The sequence below is a fragment of the Labeo rohita genome, chromosome 3 (genome assembly GCF_022985175.1).
Source record: "Labeo rohita strain BAU-BD-2019 chromosome 3, IGBB_LRoh.1.0, whole genome shotgun sequence".
Lineage (NCBI taxonomy): Eukaryota > Metazoa > Chordata > Actinopteri > Cypriniformes > Cyprinidae > Labeo > Labeo rohita.
Window position 1 is genome coordinate 29,153,131 of NC_066871.1, and position 27,312 is coordinate 29,180,442.

Consider the following 27,312-nt stretch of genomic DNA (forward strand, 5'->3'; position numbering starts at 1 on the left):
CGGTCTTTTCTTATGTAACTTTACGTGTTCTTCAAATGTGTCACTGAATTACTAAACCTCTTTGTGTAAACAAACTACACACGTTCCTGCTTGTACTGACTAGCTGTTTTGTTCATATCTGAGCTTAATACCGCCTATTTTCCTTCCTTTATTCAGTTTTTCCACCAGCAAGCGCAACAGCCTTTTCTTTCCTTTGTCTTTTTTCCCCATAACAATAATTCCCGTGACTGAGGTAAAACTATAGTTTAATGTTCGTCCAGCAGAGGGTGAGAGAGCCAACACTACAGTACATACGGGGAATGTAGACACTTCCCTGAAATGACTCATACTCTGCTTTCATGTTTATTTTGATAGACTTTGTGCTCACGACGCATTTGTTCGTCAATCTATCAAATATATTGAAGATATCCATTCGATATCAGTCGGGTTCTGTTTATATTCTGTACAATACTGTGTCCAACACCAATATCATCTTTTCCCTCATTTGACTTAATCAAAAAGACTCCGAAGTAATCACAAAATATATATGAATAGATATTAAACGTTTTAAACGTTATTTTAGATACTTATACTAATACATATTGACTAAAAACGATGGGTCTATATGCCGTCTGCGCCCAGTAACACAAAACAAACCGCTCTGGCGGAAGGATATGTCTGAGCGGCACTGCGGCCCTATATAAAGTCAAACACGACGTCATCACCCGCAGATCCTTTTTTCCTGCGGTTCATTGTTTGTTTGATACTCGAGCGATTTTGCTCTTCGCCGAAATGGCCGTGTGATCTGCAGCCTGTAGACAGCGCCCAAACTCCTCAGTGCATCAACATAGTGCACTGGCTCAGTACATTTATTGCAAAATGGCGTAAGTATACTTTAAATTGTTTTTGTCTTACAATGTCATGTCGTTTAGACAGCCGGCGAGGCGGAAGTTTAGCATTAAAGTTATCAACCTTATGACCATAAATGTTTTCGGTTATTTCTTACGCGAATTATAGATATGTTGTGGATTTATTAATTTTAGTAGATATCGGAAAATGTTTTCCGTGAGAATAATGTCATGACAACCGTCTCGCGCTTAGCGCGCCATATGTCTGCCAGACAGCGGCAACATAATTCGATGGATTTGTAGTTATTTCTTGTGTAAAATACACTATAACGTCTCTATTTTCTATAAGGGAGTCATATGTAATAATCCTGATCGTGTTTTACTCAAATAAACACGAGTTAAGACCATTTACTTTACTCTTCTTTGTCGACGCGTGGTCGTTATAAAATGGCGCACGTTCCTGAAAAGGGAGCGGTGAGCCCTGAAATGGCGGTGTCTTTTTTGACTTTCATACAGCTGTAACACATCACAGTGTCTGTCATCGAATATTTTTAGTTCGTTTTAAAATTTCAGATGAAAATTTAGCTTTTCCCTCTGGTGAACTGGAGTTGAGCATTTATAAATAGAACCTAGTCTGCTGACTCTAATTGATAAAAGCGTCACGTGGTAATGGCCATACATGGACATGTAGGGTGTGGGCAGATGATGTCATTGTGCGTCAGTAATACCTAATGAGGCTCATATTTCTTTACGTAATAGCTTACGCAATTTGTTTGCAATTATAATTTAATTTTGCATTTAATGTTATATGAGTTTAACTACTTGTCATCTGTTTTTGCAGGTCCCTTGTGGCAACTCTGACCTTTGCTGTACCTGACAGCACGAAACTATTTGAATTCTCAGTAGAAGATTCTCTGATTCCGCTTGAAATAGACAGCCATGTCTTTGATGAGCTCACGGTTTGGCCCGGACGATATGGAAGCCCTTCTTTGGGACCCATCATCACCGATGGCTGACCCTCTGGGGTCCTTCCTAGATAAAGATGAGGAGGTTCTTCCCCTCGGAGGTGCTGAATCACCCCTCTCATCTTACTCTTCCTCTCCACTTCCCTCTCTCTCCCCACCCTGCACTCCTCCCTCCCCTCAGAGGGGGGAGAAGGCTGGGCTCAATCAGCTGTCCCTGTCCTGGTTCTCCTCAGATGAGATGTGCCTAGATAATAGTGGCACAGACAGTGGTAATGGTAAGGTGTAGCATTTTATTTGGAGTGTACATGAATATTAATAGTTTAAGCATTCAGTCATTTAACATGTTTTTTTTTGTTTGTTTGTTTCAGATCATTCGTTCAGCGAAATGGATTGGATGACGGAGCGAATTGATCTGAGTGAGTTTGATCTGGAGTCTTTAATCGGCTCCTATGATTCTGAGGATCCACCCAGTTCTCCTGAGGAGCTTATTGCTTCTCTAGAGTCACAGATAGACCTGGAGTCCCAGCCTGTAGCTTCTGACAGTGCCCCTTCGCCCTCTCCCCCAATTTCTGTCCCTGAAATCGATCAACTTTCCAACCTTACATTCACTTTGAATACTCCACTGATTCCCTCAACACCCTGTGAAGTGTCAGATTCCTCCGCCGTAGTCCCTGAACCCCAGGCTGAGCTCGAGATCAAGTCTGAGCCGGCCTCCCCCGTCCCGTCACCTTCCATCCTTCCACCTGAATCCCCTACTGACACTCTTGAGCTTGGTTGCGAGGTTGACATAGCTGAAGTTCAGAGTCCAACCCCCGTTGAAATGCGGGTACCCAAAATTGTCCTTTCCCTCTCCCCAACCCGCATCGTTCTTGTCCTTGCTCCCAAAGAGGAGGCTAATGTGATGGCGACCCATCCAAATGAGGTGGTTGTGTCTGATTCCCCAAGTCCATCCTCCCCCGAACCACAAACCCCAGCCTCTCCCCAGCCTCGATCTCACAGGGTGAAGCCGTATACTTCACCTGAGTCTAAGCCCACCCAAAATCACCAGTCAGAGTCGACTTCCCTCACAGGAAGAGTGAAGACAACCAGTGGTGCAAAGGTTGTGGTCGAGAAGAAGAAGCTGAAGAAAATGGAGCAGAACAAGACTGCGGCGACGCGCTACAGACAGAAGAAGCGTGCAGAGCAAGAAGCCCTCCTGTCAGAGTGTGTAGTTCTAGAGGAGAGAAACCAAGAGCTGGTGGAAAAAGCAGAATCACTTACAAAGGAGATTCAGTATCTGAAAGAGCTCATGGATGAAGTCAAGAGGGCAAGAGAGAGTAGGAGTATTAAGTCATAGAAAGAAATGGACACAGAGGCTTGAAGCTGAGAGAAATGGACGGTTTCAGCATAGCCTGAGGTGCTAGGAATGTTGGTCCTAAAAGAAAGTATTTCTTGAAGAGTTGAATAAATGACTGATTTGATTCTTCCCCAGTGTCTTTGTAGAAGCAGCTTCCTTTTAGCATGTCAGCTATCTATAAAGCTTGATATACTTTTACGAGTGTTTTTTTATATTATGTATCTCATTGTATGCACAGTATTATATATATAGTGCATTGTGTATTGTTGATTATGACATTTCCTAATTGAAATTGTGTTGCATAAATGCTCAATATTTCAACTTTCCTACTGTCTAGAAATAATATAGTGTGCACTGATTGTGTATGGGCCTTTCATTGCTTAACTATCTTAAATGTTATTTGTGTAATAAACAATTTAAAAGATATGTGTTTCACGTGTGCCTTTATTATGAAACTAGAGCAGAAATAGCTTAAGCAATTTATAAAATGGGTTTTATGATAACTGTTCACTGCCTTTGTAGACAGGTCCTCTGATATACAGTTGATGTCAAAAGTTTTCATACACCTTGCAGGATCTGCAAAATATTGTTTTATCAAAATAAGAGGGATCATACAAAATGCATATACTGACCTGAATAAGATATTTAACATGAAAGATGTTTACATGTAGTCTACAAGAGGAGATAACCCTGTTCAAAAGTTTTCACCCCTGGCTCTTAATTCATATTTTTTTCCTTCTGGAGCATCAGTGATTGTTTGAAACTTCTGTAATAGTTGCATATGAGTCCCTCAGTTGTCCTCTGTGTGAAAAGATGGATCTCAAAATCATACAATTGTTGGAAAGGGTTCAAATACACAAAAATGCTGAAAAACCAAAGAATTTGTGGGACCTGAAGGATTTTTTTCTGAAGAACAGCAGTTAGTTTAACTGTTCAGGACAAACAAGGGACTCATTAACAACGATCACTTAAAAAAAAAAAAGCAGCTGTGGATTATTCAGGTAACAGTATTAAGAATCAAGTGTATGTAAACTTAAGCTGTTTTCGTAAATTCAACTATTATTTTCTCTTGTGGACTACATGTAAATGTCTTTTATGTGAAATATCTTATTCAGGTCAGTACTAAATAAAAAACATGCATTTTGCATGATCCCTCTTATTTTGATAAAAAAGAAAAAAAAAAAAAAAAAGCAGATTCTGCAAGGTGTATGTAAACATTTGACCTCAGCTGTAGATATAATTTATTTGGTGACATTTAGAATAAAGCTTAAAAATGGTTTCACCTAAGTTGTAAATATATTTATTCCAAGGCAATTTCCACTATGCTAAAAGCATAAATCAGCATTCGTGACCAAGGATAACTGCGTCTGTTGCTGGCAGAAAATAAACATGTGGTTTTGGTTATAACTTAAACAGCGTTTCACATAAAAACACCACTCATTATGCCAAATTCACTGTAAAATTATTCTTTATTAATATGAAAATATGAAGCGAAAAGCATACAAAAGCTAAACTCTTCTGTCAAACCAGTTGAATGTTACTTTTTTTTTAAGGCTGAAATGTTTGCCCAAGCACTTGGGAATTCATAGTATATTATCATATTGTGCCACAAATGTGCAGATGTGATAATTATTATTATGCAATAGTAACAGCCATGCCCTGAATGCTCAACACACATTGTTAAAAATGTGTTTAGGTAGAATACAATGCTGATATCACAGTCATAAGTATATGTCCTCCTTATTAGTCACCAATCATATCAAATTCACAACAAAAAGAAATGTTCTTAAGGTGCTCAATTGCACATTCAGTTCAGTCTGTGGAACTACTGTATACTCTAGAATCCAGCTCTATTTCAGGTGCACATACCCCCATGTAGCCTACTAGACTTGATATGATATGCTATGATAATACAATGAGTACAATCAAGGTACATGTATGTAGTAAGTAAGTGTGCATGAAAAACCAAGTTGTATAAATATTGTACAATACCGGGCATGAGAGTCCTGCCATACAGCGCGGAAATGGACAGAATAATTTTGGTCATTTGATCTGTTTGTTGCCACCATGCGTTGTAAATAACACTAGATAATAATCATCATTGAAACCAGTGCATGCATTTGGCAAGAGTATCAATATTTGTGTACTGAGAATGAGTGGTCTCAGTTATTTCTGTTATTTGAAAGCAAGTTAAAAAAAAATATTATGTTAATAAGTGCTACGTGTTTCTAGCAAAGGTGAATGTCCAGTGAAAATCCAGTGACTTACTCTTAAGGAGACAAAAATATAGTTTGTACTGCTGTATGTGTGCTACTAAATGTCAACATAAGCAGAACGTACTAACCATAAAGTTAAAAAGCAGTGGAATGTCCAGTTCAAACTCGGTTTACATTCTGTCAGTATGACTTTGACACAATAGTATGAATGGCCTTGTGGGTAATAAACAATTGGAGTAATACTGCTTGTTTTGGGATCCAAAAGGTCAATAACATTTGCATTCCTCTAAGACATGGACAGGCAACCGCCCTGTCCCAAATAGAACACTTCATGTGCACACACAATAGTATATTCCTGCACAGCCGGAGGGTGCATTTTCAGGACCGCAGTTCCAGGACCGCATTTCTAGCACCGCATTTCTAGGACCCTATTTTTTGTGACAGCGCCATCTAGAGGAGATCTGATACAAGCATAAAACAAAAACTATTCATTTTTAATCCATCCATTTTATTTTGGTGTGAACTTGTGTTCGAGGCGTGTCAGCAATCTCCATTTAGCCTATTTAGCTGTGCAAAACAGATCATTGTTCTGCTGAATGTTAGAAACTAACATTTGTATTCAAATAAAATTACATTTATTAATGTACTAATAAACAAGTAATTTGTAGCGCAATTGTTTTACCATTTATTGCACTTTATGTGCGTCATACATTAGACGTGAATCGCTGTGCTGCGAAGATACAAGTCTTTCTTTACAAGAAAATGGAATTTAACCCTAGAATATATATAGAATATATTGAAATAAATTAGGTTAAATATTTCAAACAGGTTACCAATGGGTATGTTAAGGGTTAGGAGTCGGTTAGGACAATAATTAAGTGTATACAGTTAAACAACTACATATTTCTTTAAAAAATAATAATATACAGAATTGAATAGCAAGCGCTATTAAATAAAATGAGACGCTAATACATACATATATATAATAAATAAATTAAATAAAATAATACAAAATAACTATAGGGTCCTAGAAATGCGGTCCTGAAACTGCAGCCTCCGGTTGTGCAGGAACACCCTTTTCCCTCGATACACATTTCTGCAGACTTCTACCTGACAGTCAAAGCGGCATTACGTTGCGAAAGTGCGGACTCGAGAAAAACGCGAGGGTTTAGGGTGCCATTTGGGACAGGGCCAATGTCAGTCTTGGGGTTTAGTTCCATCCCTAATCAAACACACCTGGGGCAGGTTGCACCAGCTGGACATACACCCGGTTGTAAGACTAGGCTGGATGTAAAATGCGCTTTAAGTCGTGCGTAGAATTTATACGTAGTGCTACGTCTGAGACTAAATTTTACGCCTAGTCAAAACAAAGGCTAACACTGCATTAACGGCACAAATTCTCTCAGAAACAATGAGAGACGAATCTACTTTACAATGCTGATAATGGTATATAACTGTCTTAAATTATTCCTTTAATATTTCTATTCGATTGTCTGTCGTCTCAGCTATCACAGCGGGAGAATGTGCTGGCATGGATGCGCCTGATCGTAGTTTTAACTGGTGCAACAGGTGTAAATATTTATCGTAAAGTTGGACGTTGCAAAGCCCAGCGTAGGGCTTACACCCAGCTTTTTTATGTCTAGCTGGTGCAACCGGCCTTTAAACAAGATAATCAAGGTCTTTAGGATCACTAATGCTACAGGCAGGAGAGCTTTTTACAGATTTGGAGCTAAACACTGCACGACGTGACCCATCCCTGATCTAAGATGTGCACTTTCTGTTGCCTTATTCTTCACTGCAGAATGCATCTTCCACTCGTTTCCTCCTCGTCTAATTCTTGGTTCACTGTAGAACAAGGATGCAATTAGGTTTACATATATATAAAAAAATATTGAATACGTAACCTGATGTGAAAGCCAATACTATAAAAGTGTGGAATCGGAAGCACTTACGTTTGACCGGTAAGAAAGGTTTCTGCCCATTTTCCGCTACCATCTCCTCTATTTTCCGCAAGAGTTCCGTCACTTGTGACTTGTCCTTGTTGGCTTTGGTACAGTCCAGCACATGGTAGCAGTTCCAGCAATGCTGCATCAGTTTCAGCAGCTCGCCTCCGTCCCGCTGGATGTGATCCTCAATTGAGGTTCCATACAGCCAGTCGCCACATGAAAACAACACCAGTGTGTGCTGACACGCCTCCTCGCCAAACATCTCTAAGTGGCTCTTAAGGGCCTGCCTCTTTTTGGGAGTGAGGGTGGACACCACGGGGATGACCAATAGGAGCGCATGTGGGCCAGGATGGAGAAGCCCTGCCCCCAGTTTGATTTCTTTTCGTATGTTGCTTGGTGTGCGCTGGACGGAGAACCAATCCCAACCTGGGGTGTCGACAACCGTGAGGCGCCGACCGGCAACCAGTGCTTGACGGCGGACAGACACCTCAGTGGGGCGTCCTGATTCGAATACACGACAGCCCAGTAGAAGATTACCTGCAGAGCTCTTACCTGCTCCACGCCAGCCTACCAACAGCACTCGTAACTCTGTTAAAAGGGAGGAAGTGGGAGTTCACGAAAAAGGACTTCACATGATCAAAATAAACTTTATATGACCTAAGGCAGGGGGTAGGAAAAAGTTTGGTACCCCTTTTCCACCAAGGCATTTTGAGTGCTGGTTCAGAGCCTAGATTCAAATCGGTTCTTTGTCTTTTGTGTGGTGCTGCCATACTAGTGTTGTTGGGAAAGCTGAAACATATTCAGTGACAAAAGATCTGGCTCTATGGTGGTTCTCTAGCCCGTGGAAAAGCAAACCAGTTCTTAAAAGGATTGTCAGTCCAACCAACCGGCAATAGCACTAGCTCTGAACTAGCACCCGGCTCCTGCTGGTGGAAAAGGGGCCCTAGAGAGTCCTGCAGAGTTTAGCTCCACCCCTAAAAAAATAAACCTTACTTGCCAATTCCTTAGTAGTCCTGAAGACAATGATTAGGTTATTTGCGCATAACTAGACCTTCAGACTGAGGGCAGAAGTCTGGGAACCTTGGCCACCCAAGAGACCATATGACTGACAGGTAAAGCAACCAATCACGTTTTGTTTTGTGCCACGTCATGTTTAGTGGCGTGGAAATGTCCCCACAATAACAGACCAGTGTGTAAAGCTCTTGGATATATTTTAAAAGGTTAGTTCACCCAAAAATGAAAATTCTGTCATTAATTACTCACCCTCACGTCGTTCTAAACCTTCATTCGTCTTCAGAAAAAGATGAAAGATGAAATCCAAGAGCTCTCTGACCCTCTATAGACAGCAAGGGTCTTTCCACGTTCAAGGCCCAGAAAAGTAATGTAAACAATGGAAAGCGCGTGCATGCATTGTGATACTAGGCAGACGAAGAGGAATAGAATGGTTGAATAAAGTTTTTAATTTTTTTTGCTTCGTAAAATCTCTTGGATTTCATCAAAAACATCTTAATTTGCATTCCGAAGACGATCAAAGGTCTAACGGGTTTGGGACAACATGAGGGTGAGTAATTAATCACAGAAATTTATTTTTTGGGTGAACTAACCCTTTAAAGATTCTATGCCACAAACTTGAAAAGTACTACTTTTGAAAATCCAGCATTTAGTTGATCCTGATAAGCGTTCACAAATTTAAACACAATGGCTTTCTTCTTCCATGAGGTGGTCTTGCATCATGGCATCTTTGTTTCCAGGCAGAATATTGCCAGGTGGAAATTTTGTATATTTGAGTGAATCAAAGGGTTCATTCAAATAGGGTAAAAAAAAAAAAAAAAAAAAAGTTGTTTTACCTGTCATTTAAATGGCCACTTGAGCGGGTCTTGGCCATTTAAAGTGGATAAAGTTCCCAGACCTTCAGCCATCAGTCTGAAGGTCTGGCTATACGAGACTACATACCCCTGACCTAAGGAGACATTCTGCAATGCTACCACGAAACCAAAGATAAAAGAGAATGAAAGTGACAGGAACTCACCTCTTGGTGGAGACCTAAACATTGCGGCTGTCCTCTCCACTTCTGTACCTCTATCCTCATCTCTTTCATTGTCAGTCTCTTCATCACCAAATCCAAGGCTTGGCCTTACCATTTCAAAGAACCAGCCTTGATTCTCCTGCACCATCTCCTCCACTTTCTGCAAAAGCTCTGCAACCTGAGCACTTTTGTCCGAGCAGGTGTTGTCCAAGGCGTGATACCTACAGCCGCACCTCTCCACCAGCCTCTGCAGCGCTGCCCCGCCATCCACAATAAACTCCTCCACACCCATATCTTGTGGCAACTGGTCCGCACAGGTGAACAAAACCATCGCGTGCCTCCATATACCTGCTCCCAGTGCTCTAACTCGGGACCAAAGACCTTGCCAGTGGTGCTCGGTGAACGGAACTCCAATGGGAACCACCAGCAGCAGGGCATGAGGACCAGGAGAACATTGATCAATGACAGACTGCTGATTCTCTGAGTCTGTCTCGTCAGTTGCATCTTCGGATTCCAGCTTCCATCCAGGGGTGTCAATGATCAGCAGTCGCCAGTTGAGAATGTCTACCCAGTGTTGTTGGTCTGTTTGGGAACTGTCGGGAGGGTTTTTCTTCTGGCTCAATATGGTATTCAGTGTGGCGGTCTTACCGGAGCCCTGGAACCCCAGCAACAGGAGGCGCCGGATGGGTGGAGAAGAGCTCTCTGCTTTCGAGAAACGGAGATGAACGAGAGAATGATATAGTGAGTGATGGAAACTACTTACAGTTCTGTCCATGCTGACTATGTCCACAACACCTATTTGTCTACACCAGGGATCCTTTAATCTGGCTCACAAGATCCACTTTCCTGCAGAGTTTAGCTTTAACCCTAATCAAACATATCTGAGCATGCCAGTCAACGTCTTCAGGATCATTCGAAAATCACAGGTAGGTGAGTTTGATCAGGGTTGGAGCTAAACTCTGCAGCACGTTGGCAAGATTTGAGGAACCCTGGTCTACACCGACATTCTGAGCAAGCCTGAAGCATTTACAACTACATCTTTGTAACCTGCTGATCAGGTTTAAATATTACAGTGAGGAATCTGTAGTATGTATAACAAATAACATTTACATTTGATGGGAAAGAAAGGTTCTTGTCCATTCTCTGCTACAATATCTTCTATTTTCTGCAAGAGTTCAGCTGTCTATGCCCTGTCTCTGTTAGCTTTGGTACAGTCCAGCACATGGTAATAGTTCCAGCAATGCTGCATCAACCCTAACCCGTTATCCTTATGATCTCATTCCTGGATCAGAATGAATGACATTTGTGTGGGCATCTCCCTTTGTATGATTGCAAACTCATCTAGATACAACCAAGGCTCTCCAGCCTACATTAAAAAGCCCCTGGGACACAGGAAGCGCATGCAATGCAGAAGGGAAGTGAGTCAGCTGTGTAGGTGGGATTTGAAAGTGAACGACTGTCTGACATACTAGTGAGATGAAGTAAAATAAGTTTAATGTCACTTACCAGCATTTAAATCAGAGGAGACTGTAGCCATCTTGTGTCTAGCTGGTGCGTTGTCTCCTTGTCTCGCTCTTGTTCTCCCCCTTTTACTCTCTCTCTCCTGCGGTTTAGTCTCTGCAGCCAGTTGCTTGTGTTCAAAACATGTCTTTCTCCCCTCTCTTCTCCCTCCTACACTCTTTCCCTCCCTCTTCAACTCATTTTTTTATTATTATACAACACCCTTGAAACCTTTCCCTCTGGTTCCTTTTCACTCTCTTTCTTTCATGAAATGATACAAGCAAGGACACACAGCAGGAGGGAGCTGTGAGAAAGCAGCAACTAGCGATAAGAAGGATGTAAGGAGGGGAGTGAAAAAATATGTGGCTTGCGATTGTAATCTTATGAGAGCTAGTGGGCTGAGTTTGACCAATATTATACCATAAGCATCCTCCCACAATTCTTGGGAAGTAATACATAGTAATTTTGGGGGTGGAGCAAATACTGTAAATAGACCAATGAAAACATGGTAGTATCAAGTTTAGCCCCACCCACCGGATTCTGCAGTATGACCAAAACTCAACACTGAAACACTAGAGGGACAACAAAGCAAAGGAAAAATCCCTCTAACACTGTAAAGTGGCATTAATTAAATCAGAAAAAGCATTCATCTATTATACAGCAGTTGGGTGAGTACAAAATATGAAATATAACAATATTTATATAATTTGTTTAAAAAAGAAGAAATGAATACTATTAAACAAATAAAATTACATGAATTTGAAAAGCTTTACTTTAGGGCTCTGTGTTTTAAAATGTTAAAAGGGTTTTAATACACATGTTATGACCGGTGTTACAAGTACAAAGGCAAGTTTTGCTTTTTGAATATAACTTTTACTTAATTATTAGAAAATTAACAGCTCTGGACTGTTGTAGAACATTGAATCTAGATTACTTTAGATCAAATTGTGTTTTAAAATGTTAAAAAAGGGACACTTACGGGTTTACAATTTTGAGCCAGTGAGAAACCTGTGTACTGTCTATTTAAACAAGTATTAACAAATATCCTTGTTGGTGTCATGTTATCAGAGGGATGAGACCAGAAGCAGGAGTTAGGTGCAAACCAAACAGGAGTTTTATTGACAAAGGTGTGATAGTAAAGTACATGGATAGTTAGAGCAATGGTAATGCTTATCTGAATGTCCGTTGATGAGTTGAGATGGTTTAATAGTGCAAGTAGCAAACACAGCACAGAGTCCAGGTTGAAACAAGGGAAATCCTGGCAGCAAAACAAAGAGAGGTCTGGAGCTAGCATCAGGCTGTGAACAGTAGACCAGACTGTGAGGTACTGATTGCCAGGGCCTTAAATAGGGCAGGGCTGACTGGAACCAGGTGTAGGCAATCAGTACTCGGGTGACGTAGTAGGTGGAGGTGGCTGTGGTGAATGCTTGACAGTTGGAGATGCTATATCTAATTTCAATTAAACTTTGTGACATTATAAAAAAACAACAACTTTGAAACATATTTAACGAAATATATGAAACAAAAACAATGTATGTTATTATCCATACACCTAAAGCATTTATTTCTGTCATTTATCTGTATTTTATCTTGCTTACTCATCTTTTTTTTTTTTTTTTTTTTTTTTTTTTTTTAAGAAATTAAAAACCTAAACTCAGAAACACTAGGTAATACCAACAGTATTAAATAATACAGGGCTTGTTTTGGGTCTTTGAAGCTGCAAATGCTTATTTGTCTAGTGAGAGTTGGCAGCAGTGCTAGCTTTCTCTAGGACACAAGAGACAATTGTGTCCAAGAGGAAGTTAGCACTGGACTATATACCATGTATCAGGAAGAGCAAAGTTGGCACAACGCAGCTTCAAAAGTAGAAAAATATTTATTTATGTTTTCACCACAGGTGAAGTTTCAAGTCTAAAAGGTCTTCATCAGACAACATTGAGCACCCACATTGAACTTTTTGATTGTAATGTTTGTGGAACTATATACCATATATACCATAGTAGTGACGTGTATGTGTCATATAAAGCCATGCTATTAGGTTTTTCCAAGAATACCTGTACATGAACACAAACAACAATAGAACCCTGGTACTCCTTGTAAGTGGTTGCTATAATTATGAATAGCTGCTAAAATCATCTACAGTGGTATTATAAGCCCTGCTGAAAAAACAAAAAAACAACAATAAAAACCATCACAGAAATTCTAATGGTTTCCACTAAAAATACCATTATAAACATTACCATTATAAACATTACAAACCATCAACGTTTAACCATTAACACATTAAAAAATGATTTCCTGTAGTGTGTTTTGGGACAAATTCCATTAGGATTTAACAAGGTTTTGGTTTTAACAAGCAACCAACAGAAGGTGACCAATTAGCAGTAGAGACCAATAGGCACCATTACAGTTTCTGATAAAACCAGTACAATTCCCATTATAGATAATAAAACCATTATAAATTCTGTGATGTTTTCTGTTGTTTTTTCAGCAGGGCTCAAGAATGTGACCAAATTTTTTTTCCATGTATGCAAAAAGATGGCGTGTATGCAAATTATGTAATTTTCCTGCCTGTTTTGCTATGACACTTTTTCATCGTCTCTACTGAACACCAGCGTGTGGTCAGCGATTCACTGCTGCTGTAATGGAGGGATCCGGGGAAGAGTTCACGAAATACCGCTCACCCTTGGTGTCACGGTACGCCTGCAAAGACATGTCCTACAACTTCAGTGATCGGAACAAATTCATTACATGGAGACAATTGTGGATTTACCTTGCTGAGGCCCAAAAGGTCAGTTTCATTGATTTTGCATTGTTTTGTAGACTACCTATATATTTATTTTGTTTTTTATTGTTGGATTCTCTATGGAAGTCCGTTTCTGCCACTGAATGAAAATAATAGGTTATTGCGACTTGTTATCTCACAATTCTGACTTCTGAGAAAAAAGACTCGCAATTGCGAGAGCAGTCAGAATTGCAAGTTTAAATCTCAATTCTGAAGTCAATTCTGATTTTATATCTAGCAATTCTGACTTTATAACTTGCAATTGTGCGTTTATGTCCCACAATTCAGAGAAAAAAGTCAGACTTGCGAGATGTAAACTCGAAATTGTGAGAAAAAAAAGTAAGAATCGTGAGTACCTTTTTTATTTTTTGTTCAGTGGCGCAAACGGGCTTCCATAATTCTCTTGTCAGGATGTGTGTAGAGTGGAGACGTAGAAAGCACATGAAACTGGCCATACAAAATACTGTGGTGGTACCATAGTACACTGATGGTATTAGGTGGTAGTATTGTATATACCTTATAGTACTATAGTACTTACAGTACTATATAGTACTGAAAGGTATGTGCTATAAGGTTTTTCCAAAAAATACCATAGTACTACCATTGTACATGAACAGAAACAACAATAGTACCCTAGTACTCTAAGTAAGTGGATGCTATATCATGGTTGCGATGATTATGAATGGTTTCTATAAATATGTACCATGGTATTTTATGCATGCTAGTCCAATATGCTTCTATTTATGCTATGGAACAAGCCTAAAAAGAAACAAAATACTGCCATAGCAATGTGTCCAAAAACTAAGATAGTATTTTGATAATTTGTAGTAGTGTGTTTTTGTATGTATTATATTTATTGTAGTAGGTTTATTTGCACTTACATGCTATTTGTATAAAAAATTATTTTATCTTTCAGTTTTACACCTATAAACTGGGTCTCAGTATGTCTTGTATATGTAGCTCTGTATGTGTCAGGTTGTCATGCTTCTTACGTTTCACCACAACTTCAATACATCTCTTGCTTGCTTCTCTGCAGGAATTGGGTCTCCCCATAACTGATGCCCAGTTGAGCGAGATGAAGTCTCACTTAAAGGATATTGATTTTGTCATGGCTGCAGAGAAGGAGAGGAAGTTAAGGCATGATGTCTTGGCTCACGTGCACACGTTTGCTCATTACTGTCCCACCGCTGCTCCCATCATCCACTGGGGCGCCACTTCCTGTTATGTGGGAGACAATATGGTGAAGCCAAAATATCACCATGTCATTATTTGTTACTTTGGTTACTACTAATTGGACTCCTGGAATTTTCCCAAAAATGAAAATTCTGTCATTAATTACTCACCCTCATGTAGTAATGTAGTTCATGTAGTTCATGTAGTTCATTCATCTTTGGAACACAAATTAAGACATTTAAGACATTAAGAAATCTGCTTTATTCAACAATTTATTCTCTTCTGTGTTTTCTTCGAGTCTTCGGTATGCATTCTCCACACGTGTGCACCGTGCTACACTCGGTAACTGAAGACTGACACGGAAGAGAAGAAATTTTTAATTGTCATTATTTTTGTTTCTTTTGCACACAAAAAGTATTCTCATAGCTTCATAACATTACAGCTGAACTGCTAATGTCACATGGACATATTTTATCGATGTCCTTACTACCTTTCTGGACCTTAAACGTGGTAGTTGCATTGCTGTCTATGCAGGGTCAGAAAGCTCAGATTTCATAAAAAATATCTTAATTTGTGTTCTGAAGATGAACAAAGGTCTTACGGGTTTGGAATGACATAAGTGTGAGTAATTAAGGACAGAATTTTCAATTTTTGACTATTTCTTTAATGTTGCAGTTTAAAAAAGAATATAATTGTTAGCTACCATAAATATTCCTCGTAAAAAAAAGAAAGTTGTTTTAAAGTCAATAAATAAATAAAAATAAATGTTGAAAATTTTCTTATTAAATGTATGTGTTTTATCTGTAGGATCTGATAATGCTGCGTGATGGATTTGATATCCTGCTACCCAAGGTAACCTGCTACTGTGTTTTCTGTCAATCAAAACAACTGATTCATATGAAGGTGCACAGAAGTGCCATATATAAATAAAAGACATTTTGCAGTGTACTGTATTAATTCAGAAAAAAATTTAAATAAATCAAATTTTCAGTTTATAGTTAAATGTAACATTTAATATTAAAGGAGAAGTCCACTTCCAAAACAACAATTTACAAATAATTTACTCACCCCCTTGTCATCCACAATGTTCATGTCTTTCTGTCTTCAGTTGTAAAGAAATTATGTTTTTTGAGGAAAACATTTTAGGATTTTTCTTCATATAATGGACTTCAATTGTGCCCCCGATTTTGAACTTCCAAAATGTAGTTTAAATGTAGCTTCAAAAGGCTCTAAACGATCCCAGGACAATCCGAGGAAGAAGGCTCTTATCTAGCGAAACAATCTATCATTTTTTTCGAAAAATAAAAATTTGTATACTTTTTAAGCACAAAAGCTCATGTAGCACAGGCTCTGAGATGCGTTTTCACAACACTATGTACTATTGAATCACGTTGAAAGGTCACGCAGAACTACAGACTCAGTGTTTAAAAAGCGAACGCGCAAAGACTAACAAAGTGCAAGTAAGTCAAATGCTGTTTACAAACCAAAAGCTACAACGATGTTGGACGATTCTGAACTTGTAGGAAAAAATAAGATGGAGTTTTTCGCCATACTCTACCTTTTTGAGCCAGAGTACACAGACAATGAACTTAGATGTGATTCGTAGTAGTGATAGGAAGTTCGAATCATTTTACATTTTTCTTTAGTCTATGATTAGCTCACCTCACCTCTTATCTGACAAGTCGGTTTCGAGTTGTTCGTTTATCACGTGACAGCCCCATAAGATGAACCAATGACTCGAAAAACCTGAAGACTCGAAACAGGTGAACTAATTCCAGTACAGAATCTAATAGGATGTTGCGCATGGGCGACTGAATGAATCACTGCCCGAGACGACTCGTTCTTCCCGAGTCACATTAAAGATCCATTCAAAATGAACGAATCATTCAAGAACGCACATTCCAGAGATTGTGCTACACAAGCTTTTGTGCTTAAAAAGTATACAAATTTTCATTTTTCAGAAAAACTGACAGATCGTTTCGCTAGATAAGACCCTTCTTCCGTCTTCATTTAGAGCCTTCTGAAGCTGAATTTAAACTACATTTTGAAAGTTCAAAATCGGGGCACCATTGAAGTCCATTATATGAAGAAAAATCCTGAAATGTTTTCCTCAAAAACCATAATTTCTTTACGACTGAAGACAGAAAGACATGAACATCTTGAATGACAAGGGGGTGAGTAAATTATTTGTAAACTGTTGTTCTGGAAGTGGAGTTCTCCTTTAAATCACTTTTCAAACGGACAAACAAATAGGTTTAAAATATTGTTTATTTATTTCAAGTTTAAAATGAAATCCAATAATAAAATAGTACATTAATCTGTCACGCCATCACTGTGTTTGTTCTGTTCGCATCGTTTTCACAGTTGTGTTTGTTGTCATGACTGATGATTTCCTTGATCTGTTCAGGTGTGTCTCGTGATTATTCTCACTTGCCTGTGTACTTTAGTTCCTGTCTGTTCCTGTGAATTTGTCTTAAATGTCCACATCTTGTGTGTCTCTAACCTGCCCCGTCTGCATTTTCTGGCCTGTGTATTTATTTAAAGACTGTTTCTCTTTATCTTCATCTTCTTGTCTGTTCCTTTGGCACAGTTGTGTGAGAGAGGACCCGACCACAAGAAGAAATATACCCGTTGTGTTTACCTGGGTTTAATTTACCGTTTCTGCCAGGTTGTTTTCTTTTATAGATCATTTTGTTGCCGTCAACCTGCTCTGCCTAGAGCAGGGGAACCATTCCCTCACTTGGAGCACATCGCACATGTGCTCGCATGTCGGACCACCTTCCCAGACGACTGCTTGTGCATATTCCTAGCACAGGCCTTGACATCGCCATACGAGCACAGTTGTCTGGAGAGGACCCTCAAGGGAGCTTCGCGGACTACATGGAGTGGGTGCTGGTATCCTTTGGATCGTCCTCGACCATCTGTTCTGCTGATGTGGATAACACCAGCCCCACTCCCGACCCAGAGCCCAGCCAAGCATCACCCCGCTGCGCAGAGCATCAGCCAGAGGAGGTCATTCCCCTGTCTGCCATGCTCCCGGAGTTTAGAGTTGCAGTTTGGTGTGTTTGGGTGGCATACACCTTCCTGGAGGACCTCGTCTGTGAGAAGCTCCCACCCAGCTTCCTGCTCACCTCCTCTCTTTTGTCCTTTGTCATCCTCTGTTCCACTGCATCCTGCCAGTTCCTGTAGAGCGGATTCACTTTGGGCCTGTCTGTCTCTAGCTCCATTGAAGTCGGAGGATCCTCTGTCTCCAGCTCCAATCTCCAAGACCCAGACTCCGCCTCGACCCATCCGCTCCACCATGGCTCATAGCTCCCTCGTCTCCACTGTGGCCTGTCAGTCACCGGACTTCCTCGTCCCTCCGGCTCCACCTTGGTCGGTCGTTGACCTGCCCTTGCCTTGGGACTACACTCCTCTGGCTTCGCCTCGTCCCACCATCCCTCTGGCTCTGTTGGGCTCCTCCCTTCCTCCAGCTCCACCTTGGTCCTCTGTCACTTTGGCTTCACCGCAGACTTTCAGATCCCCACCTGTGCCTCGGTCGCCTGAGCCAACTGCTCTGCTTTGGCCTTCTGGATAGTCGTCAGCCCTTCCTCCACCATGTCTCCTCCCTCCATCGGTTCGATTGTGGGCCGTTTCTGCTCCGCCTTGGCCTCTGGATCCTCTCCGTCACCCTGGCTCTGCGGCTCTCCATCTCCTCCCTGGGCTCCTCTCCCCCTGCTCTGCCTCTGTCAGTCACCCCCCTGGAGTCATCAGCCCTTCCTCCACCATGGCTTCTCTCTCCATCGGCTTGACCGTGGGCCCTCCTGCTCCAGGCTCCTCCCTGGCTCCTCTGTTTATTTCACCCTGGCTCCTTCTTCTGTTTGTTGCTCCCTGGCTGCTCCCTCCTTCATCATTACTCTGGACATGGTTGTCCTCCTCCCGGTCTTCTGGCCACCTCCAGAACCTCCTCCTGCCTGCCTGTGCCAGCCCTACGCCCAGAGCCGGCACCAGGGCACCTCCGTGTGGGGGCATTTACAATGTCTCACCTTCCAGGAGGAGGGCGACTTGTCACATGTTTGGACTCTGTTTGCACTGTTTTCACTGCTGTTTTTGTTGTCATGGTCACTGATTTGATTTCCTCATTCTGTTCAGGTGTGTCTCGTGATTATCCTCATTTGCCTATGTACTTAAGTTCCTGTCTATTCAGTGTGTGTTTGCCAGGTCTTAACCGTCCATATCTTGTGTGTCTCTAACTTGCCCTGTCTGGATTTATCAGCCTGTGGATTTATTAAAGACTGTTTCTCTTCGTCTTTATGTCTGTTCCTTCAGCATTGTGGTGTGACATAATCATTACGTCTTTTTAAATTTAAATTTTACATTTAAAAAAAAAAGTTGTGGCCAGTTAAAAGAACAGTGTTATTTTGGCATTATATATATAGAATTATAGTTTATATTAGTATTTTGATTTTTTTAATACTGTTTTCATTTTAATTTTGGTTTCTGTTTAGGATTCAGTTTTTTTTATTTCAGTTAAGCAACTTCAGTTCAGTTTTTTTTTATTTTTTTTTATTTTGAGTTCATAATTCTCATCCATTGCATTAAATGTTCTCTCTCTCTTGTAGTTGGCTCGTGTCATAGACAGGCTGGCTAACTTTGCAGAGAAATACGCTGACCTGCCGACTTTAGGCTTCACTCATTATCAGTGAGTTCAATGCATGTAGCAGACCTCACAAACAAATGTTTAGATATTACAGCATGTTTAAAGTTTGCATGTAAAATGACCTCTTTTGTCTTTTTATTTTCCTTCTGTCTTTCCTTATCTCTCTGTCTTATGTTCTTTAATGAACTACCCATGTAATTTTGACAAATTCCACTCACTCACTCATTTTGTAACCTGTACAACATTATATTCCATACTGATTTTCATATTCTTTTAACTTTTCCTTATTTAAAACAACAATACTAGGCCTTTTGGTTTTATTGTCCCTCTCCTCGTCCTCATCTTTTTGTCAGACCAGCTCAGCTGACTACAGTGGGGAAGCGTGCTTGTCTGTGGCTACAGGATCTGGTCATGGACATGCGTAATCTTCAGCGTGCAAGAGACGACCTGCGATTCCGGGGCGTCAAAGGAACCACAGGCACTCAGGCCAGCTTCCTGCAGCTCTTTGATGGGGATCATGAGAAGGTATATTTAAAGTAAGCAGGGCTGTCAAAATTAACATGTCAGTCATGCGATTAATTTATTTCAGTTTAACAGCATTCATTTTTTTTCCCTGACATTCTTTGGCTAGCATTACAGTACACTCAACCCCTGACAAGATTCAGTTCAAGGTGAACAATGTACATTTCATGGGCCATGTGATAACTCCACATGGTGTGAAAATAAATTTTTAAATCTGAAACTCTTATTGCTATTTTTACCCCAGAGCATCAGCATAGCCTGTATTTGGATTTTATGTAGCTTTGAAATATGTTGTGGACTGTGCAGTTTTGTATCCTGAAGGGAAGAATGTCAGTAACATCATATTATTGTGGAGTAAACTGTGTTTAAACTGACATTTTTAGTTTTGACTGTTTTCTCTGTTAGGTGGAGGAGTTGGATAGGAAGGTCACTGAGTTGGCTGGATTTAAAAAGTATGTTATTTACTTTTTGAATTGATTGTTTACCAAATACTTTAAATATCTTGGTTCATAAATGGTTCATGTTATTCAGTAGTGTGTTGTTGGCTGGATTCTTACATTGTACATGATTTTGTGTGCACATGGTTAATCAGTTCCTTGTTTTTTCATACCAGATCATACCTGGTGACTAGTCAGACGTACAGTCGTAAGGTGGATATCGACACACTCTGTGTGTTGGCCAGCCTCGGAGCCACAGTACATAAGGTCAGACACGAATAATGAACTCGGATCAGCTTTATGCATTTAAAAATGAGCTGCTGTAATGGTCTGCAATGATCACAGAACAACAGCTAACATCAGTTTTGTTAGAATGACTCTCTTTTTCAATTTATTTATGAATGTATGTATGTATTTATTTTGTTTGGCTGTAGATTTGCACTGATATCCGTCTGTTGGCTAATCTGAAAGAAATTGAGGAGCCGTTTGAGAAAGAGCAGATTGGTGAGTTTGTTTGTGAGACAGAATATTTTGTCATATAAATCAGCCTCTTTGATCTGTCATGTTTGTCTCTGGCTGTAGGTTCCAGTGCCGTGCCGTACAAGAGAAACCCCATGCTTGCGGAGCGCTGCTGTGGTCTTGCTCGCCACCTGATGGCGCTGGTGTCAGACCCTCTGCAAACAGCAGCAGTGCAGTGGCTGGAAAGAACCCTGGACGACAGCGCTAACAGGCACTATTATGAAATCTGTTGACTGACCATATGATGTAGCACTGCACTGTTTTAAAGATGCAACTTTAGACTCACTATTTTAGACCAACTTACTGTCTCAAATTTTTTTATTATGTGTATTCAGGAGGATCTCATTGCCAGAGTCCTTCCTCACAGCAGACATCATCCTCAGCACTCTGCAGAACATCACTGAAGGACTGGTGGTGTATCCTAAGGTGTGTGTGTGTGCAACTCTCAGTAAATATCTAATTTTAACGAATATTGTTAAATAACGTTAATAACGTTTTTATTAGGGCTGGCAATTATTTGGTAAATTTTAATCAAATTTGGTCAAATGAATCACAATTGATTGCAGATACACTACTGTGCAAAATGTTTTTTTTTTTAAACGATTTGTTTTAGTCGCTTAAGTTTACTAAGATTGCATTTATTAGATCAACGTACAGTAAAAACATTAATACTGTGAAATATTACTACAATATAAAGTAATTGTTTTCTATTTTAATATGTTCTAAATAAAATTTATTCCTGCGATACAAAGCTGAATTTTCAGCATCATTACTCCAGTCTTCTGTGTCATATGACCCTTCAGAAATCATTCATAAAAGTATTTCTTTCTCCGAAACTCATAAGTCTGTATTTCATATAAATGATCATTTTTATTTTTTTATTTAAATTTTATTAAGTGCTGCTTTGATGGATCTGTTTTTAAATTATGTTCTAATAGTAGAAATTATTTATTTAATTAATTATTAATTATTTATTTATTTTTAAAGGTTTTTAAACAATATAAGTATTTGCTAAGAAAAGCTCCAAATTAAGAAATTCATAACTGTATATTAGACAATTTATTCTATACTTTTATAATATATCACAATAAAAAGACAGCTCTAGTTGTTAATTTTTTGTTAATAATTATCTCTCTTTTTATAGGTGATTGAGAGGCATATCTGTCATGAGCTGCCCTTCATGGCTACTGAAAATATCATCATGGCCATGGTGAAGGCCGGAGGAAACAGACAGATGATTAGAATAAGGAAAAGAAAAGTCTGGTCTTGTCATTAACATTTGCTTTGGCAAATCAACACATAATGTTTGAGTAAATTAATTCTTGTCTAAACACAGTATTTTTTTTTCTTCTGTAAGCACAGCAGACTTTCATGCAGAAAAGAAACCAATGTTTATAGTGCTGATGTTTATCACTGACTGACATTTTTGTCTGTACTGAAAACACTCAGGACTGCCATGGGCATATTCACGTGTTGTCCCAGCAAGCTGCTGCTGTAGTCAAACAGGAAGGGGGGCATAATGACCTACTGGATCGGGTTAAGGCAGATCCATATTTCTCCCCCATACTTGGACAGCTGGATGCCTTACTGGACCCCAAAACCTTTATCGGCCGAGCCCCACAACAGGTACACACATGCAACCTAGAAATGATGCTGATCGACAGCACAAATAGGATTAGGAGAATCCACTACTAATATTTATCACTTTCTGTTTTCATGATTGATGTAAACTATAATACTTTTCCACTTTCTCTTTGTCTTAGGTTACAAGGTTTTTGGCTGAGGAGGTCAGGCCTGTTCTAGAGCCATACAAAAGCAAAATGGATGTCAAGATTGAACTAGAGCTCTGAGACACACACATACTGTGCGCAACTCTGTGACTGACACATCAGAACTGTATGACAATAAATAAATGTCTAGCTCAGGGGTCCTGGAGAGCCGCAGCCCTGCATAGTTTTGCTTCAACCCTAATCAAACGCACCTGAACAAGCTAATCAAGGTTTGAAGGGTTGCTAGAAAGCTAGTTTTAATTAGGGTTGGAGCTGAACTCTGCAGGGCTGCGGCTCTCCAGGAAAGGAGTTCGCCACCCCTGGTCTAGCTGTTTGTCCCCAGATATGTCTGAAAGTTTCAGCTCAAATACCCCACAGATCATTTATTATATCATTTTGAAAATGCCTACTTTGAGTGGACGCAGAAACACGCTGTTTTTGTGCATGTCTCATTAAATACAAATGAGCTGCTGCTCCCCGCCCCCTTTTCCAGAATAGGGCTGTGCCTTTACAGCTCGTACATCAGATTCTCTGCTAAAAAGCATCTGTTTGGTTTTGATTATCATGTCTATCATGCTAAAATCATGTGTGTTAAAGCCATATTAGTTTAAACTTCTGATATATGGTTTTCAGAGCACACATCTGAAGAACACGCACAGAAAGCTACTGTTACACAGCATGTGAGTACTAAACTCTCTTTCATGTCTTATTGCGCTGAAACTGTGAAAAACACACAAGTTTATGTTAAAAACATACAGGAGTTACAAAAACAGTCAGTTATGTCTGTGAAGGTAAACAGCTGGGAAAGAAATCACATGTTTATATCAGATCTGTTTGGCAGCAGTGTAATATACAGTAAATAAATCAATAAATCCACTGCTCTCTTGTCTCCTCTGAGGCTGGGACTCTAAATAGTGTTCTGTGCTCATCTGTGCAGCCAACGACAGAACAGTTATCATGCTTTGCTCAAACTTTTGCTATGGCGTTAGAACTGGTAGGGGATACTTTTGAATGTTCTCAGTTTGTGTAAATCTACATTAATTTCACACTTTTCTAGTACAAATATGTTGCATTTTGTTTTATAATTACAGTTTATATGTTTTTCTTTATTTACACCAAAAGAATGGAAGTGAAATGTGACAACATGCCCCATAGGTGGGGTACATTGAAACATCTGAGGGGCATGTTGTCACATGACCATATGACAGTTTAAAATATTATCTGATTTAATAAAAAAATATACAAGACAAACTAAGATATTTTGTCAATAAAATAAAATAAAATCTTTAAAATAAAGTAAGGGCGTTTTTTTTAAGAATGAAAAATAATCTAAGTTTGGAGTTTTGAAGTTTGACAATAAACATGCTTGGGAAGGCCCTGTACGCAACACACAGCTATACAGTATAGTTCAAAACAATGTGGGCAAACGGATGAAAAAACATATTCAGACATTCAGAAAAACACAGAGCTACACTCCCCTTCATCCACACACAGCTCTCACAGAACACGAGACACATAAATTGGCCAAATGCTTTAATTTTTTTTAAATTATAAAATAATACAGCTGCTTATTTAAATTCGTTTTTCTATGTCTTTATGCGCTAGATGGACATCTATGACCGTTGCATCTCTGCAGCTTTTTCATCATGTTGCACTCGAAACCCAGCCTTCTTTTCTTTTTAGCCTTCTTTTTCCTTTTTTATGCTGTAGTTTAACAGGATTGCTCTGTGAAAGGGGCTAATGACAGACTGCATGTTTATTTTTGTTTTCGTTGTTGTTGTAGTTTTTTGCCTTTATTGTTATAGGCTAGTGTAGTGACAGAAGTGAAGTAGGAGAGAGAGGGAGTGGGATCAGGAAAGGTTCTCGAATCAGGATTCGAACTCGGGACGCCCGTAGCGCAACAGCGCTTCATGTCAGCATGCTACCCACAAGGCTATTGGCACAGACATGTTTTACTTTAAAAGCACCAGTGTCTCTTTAAAATAGGGCTAGACGATATAGCCAAAATTTATATCACAATATATTTCTTGATTTCGGTCGATACGATATAATTCTGATATCAATATAAACAATATTTAAAGCCACATAAAAACTGCCAAGAACCCCTACAAGAGATGTCGGTACCCACAAACTTCTGAAAAATGAACTTGCCAAGTCTATGAAACCTACTCCTATAAAACTACATAATATTTTAGAAATAAAAACAGTACAATAAGTTAATCTTCACCTTTTATTTGTATTTAGCCTTGGTACAAACAAGAAATGTGAAATCACTGTCAAATAAATGTAAGACTGCAGGCTCACCTTAATAATATTAATATCTAAATATATTAATATCTTTAATTTTAAACTATAACAGGCTGATTATGATAAGTGCTTTAGCCAGGATAAAGAATAAGAGAAGTGTTCAGAATTGCTGCAGAAAACAGAAAAAAGAGTGAGCAACAACAAAAACATGTTGCTAGAGATGGGCTTATTGAAAATGCAAATTCATTCTCTGCCAGCAGGAGGCACTTTTGGAGCAGCAGAAACAGTGGCTCAGTAACAGCTGCGTTCAAAACAGAGCTGGGCTCATAAATGCTACTTTATCAGATAAAATAAAATGTCATTAAAACATTTTTGAAGACAGTTCCCTTTGTTGCGTCTGCTTAGGATCATTGATGATCGTTTAGGATTTACATTGTAGAGAACCTTTTAGCCTTTTGCCATCTGCATATAAATTACAGACATGGCCTCACGTTCTACGTTTATATGGGTGTTTAATGGTCTGTGGTTCCCTCCTTGCTCTCACGAAGATGCTAAGCAGATCAACTCTTGTCTCCCCATTGGACTTCAAAGGCATTCCATGAGGGAGGCAATCACCAGCACCAAGCACCTCAGATCCTTGGTGGCTGGCAAACTGTTCCCAATACACATAACGCACACACATAGAAACCTTTTTCTTTATTTAGACTATATTTAACCAGTTATAAATGTACTTGATATATGCATGTGTTGCTTGTATGTTTCTATGTTATATTAGCCCAGTTAGCCCTCGTTATTGGTACTAGTTAATCTCTAAATGCGTATTTTCAATGTATGAATGTATCTCTGGTTTAATACCTTCTAGATGTTTCATTCTTGGTATCAAAACGATCTGCACTTTATTTTCTGAACAATGGTGTACACCATGTGATTAGAAAATGCATCATACTGTTTGTACTATATTGTGGGTAAAACTGCATCAATTTCCCAGGCCAGCAATAAACATGCAAATGGGCCATAAACGGAGACAAAGAGAAGTTCTCCCGCTCAAAAATCCAAACTTTGTATTGGCCAATTCACCCAAAGGTGGGTGTGGTAGGGAAACTCTCAAAAGACCCTAACACCAACCCATCCATGCTCAAACCCTTCGAGACACTCTCCAAGACTCATCCTTTGAGTCAGTTTTCCAGTAGTTTATCTTCAAGTAACTTTGTCGACTCGCTGTGGATTTTCCTATCTTCGAACGAACTAGAGAAAACCTCCAGAACACCTAAAGGAATTCATCGAGAACTTCCATTGTCTACCGCATCAGGACTCTTGTTCAGCAACAAAGCCAATGCAAGTAACCTTTACAACTATTTAGATGCGCGTTTTAAGTTGAGCCCCTGTTTAAGGTGATTTTGCTTCTCTGATGATTCTCATGTGGTCGCTGGTTAACTGATGCTAAATACTGCCATTCTTGCCTTCTCTCTCTCTCTCTTTTCTCACTTTCTTTCTCTGTGTATATGTACACGTGTTTTGCTTAGTTAGTTGTGTGTTAGCTGCAGTTCCATTTATTAAATTGCATATATTCACAATTGTCTCTGTGTCCTGCTCACAATTTGAAATCACTGAATATTTGATCTTGCTACATGCTACATTTTGAGTTTACTACAAGTTAAGTTACTGCTAGTACTGACTGAAGTAGGAAAGTTATTCTTTCTTGGCCAGGAAGTGACCTTTCCTAGAATTGATGAATGATTATACTGTCTATTCGGTGGACGAACAGATCAAATAATTGTAACGTTAATTCTGCTACAGTTAATTCTAAGATCTGATTAAAATATTCATAATTAATTATAACCAGTTATAATTAATCATAAATATTTCCCTTTTGAGCTAATTTGTTACACCTTCAAAGATCCATTCATATAAATCACCCACGCCACATTTTGATTTTGAAATGTGCAGTGCTCATGTTTATTCAACGAAATTCAACTGCCACAAATAAATCAATGTATGGGAACACTTGTAATATGTATTGAAATATCATAAATGTGTTTAAAAATCATATCACCGTTACTGAAAAAAAAATATCACATTATATCTTAAGTAGATGAATATAGTCCTTTTATTTATTTATTTATTTATTTATTTATTATTATTATTGTGCTAGTTAATTTATTTGTTTTAAGGAGGCTCAGGAGACGGGCCTAAGTGACATCAATATTGCTCCTACTGTAGCTATATCAGCAATACCTCCATGGCTTTTTCCGATGCCATCAGTTGATTTTCAGTTACATGAAGAAAAACATAAGGAAACAAATTTATTTGAAAGTTCAACAATACAGCAATATATTAATCAAACATATTATAGTGCAGTACAAATATATATGAATGGATCAAAGGAATCAGAATCAGGGAAAACA

At 39.2% G+C, this 27,312-nt stretch overlaps 3 protein-coding genes across 5 annotated transcripts; 2 read left to right on the top strand and 1 right to left on the bottom strand.

Moving 5' to 3' along the window:
* The first annotated feature begins 698 nt into the window (after positions 1 to 698).
* atf4b (activating transcription factor 4b) lies at positions 699 to 3,552 on the top strand. The gene is made up of 3 exons (XM_051106298.1): positions 699 to 863; positions 1,669 to 2,067; positions 2,161 to 3,552. The coding sequence occupies exons 2-3, from the start codon at positions 1,767 to 1,769 to the stop codon at positions 3,126 to 3,128; spliced, it is 1,269 nt and encodes a 422-aa protein (XP_050962255.1). The 5' UTR covers positions 699 to 863; positions 1,669 to 1,766; the 3' UTR covers positions 3,129 to 3,552.
* A 1,009-nt stretch (positions 3,553 to 4,561) lies between these two features.
* Positions 4,562 to 11,208, bottom strand: si:dkey-110g7.8 (GTPase IMAP family member 8). Of its 2 annotated transcripts, none has more exons than XM_051102800.1 (4): positions 10,823 to 11,208; positions 9,320 to 10,018; positions 7,297 to 7,878; positions 4,562 to 7,189 (listed from the first exon to the last, which is right to left on the bottom strand). In XM_051102800.1, the coding sequence occupies exons 1-4, from the start codon at positions 10,851 to 10,853 to the stop codon at positions 7,137 to 7,139; spliced, it is 1,365 nt and encodes a 454-aa protein (XP_050958757.1). In that variant the 5' UTR covers positions 10,854 to 11,208; the 3' UTR covers positions 4,562 to 7,136. The 2 variants fall into 2 exon arrangements, with proteins under 2 accessions (XP_050958757.1, XP_050958751.1); XM_051102794.1 differs by having other exon boundaries at positions 9,320 to 10,021.
* A 165-nt stretch (positions 11,209 to 11,373) lies between these two features.
* Positions 11,374 to 26,109, top strand: adsl (adenylosuccinate lyase). Of its 2 annotated transcripts, none has more exons than XM_051102775.1 (14): positions 11,374 to 11,484; positions 13,432 to 13,607; positions 14,638 to 14,841; positions 15,582 to 15,626; positions 19,376 to 19,455; positions 19,767 to 19,938; positions 20,341 to 20,387; positions 20,549 to 20,639; positions 20,807 to 20,876; positions 20,955 to 21,102; positions 21,227 to 21,317; positions 22,036 to 22,149; positions 22,341 to 22,517; positions 22,655 to 26,109. In XM_051102775.1, exons 2-14 carry the CDS (start codon positions 13,461 to 13,463, stop codon positions 22,739 to 22,741), a joined length of 1,473 nt encoding a protein of 490 aa, XP_050958732.1. In that variant the 5' UTR covers positions 11,374 to 11,484; positions 13,432 to 13,460; the 3' UTR covers positions 22,742 to 26,109. The 2 variants fall into 2 exon arrangements, with proteins under 2 accessions (XP_050958732.1, XP_050958737.1); XM_051102780.1 differs by having other exon boundaries at positions 22,036 to 22,122; positions 22,338 to 22,517.
* The last annotated feature ends 1,203 nt before the right edge of the window (positions 26,110 to 27,312 follow it).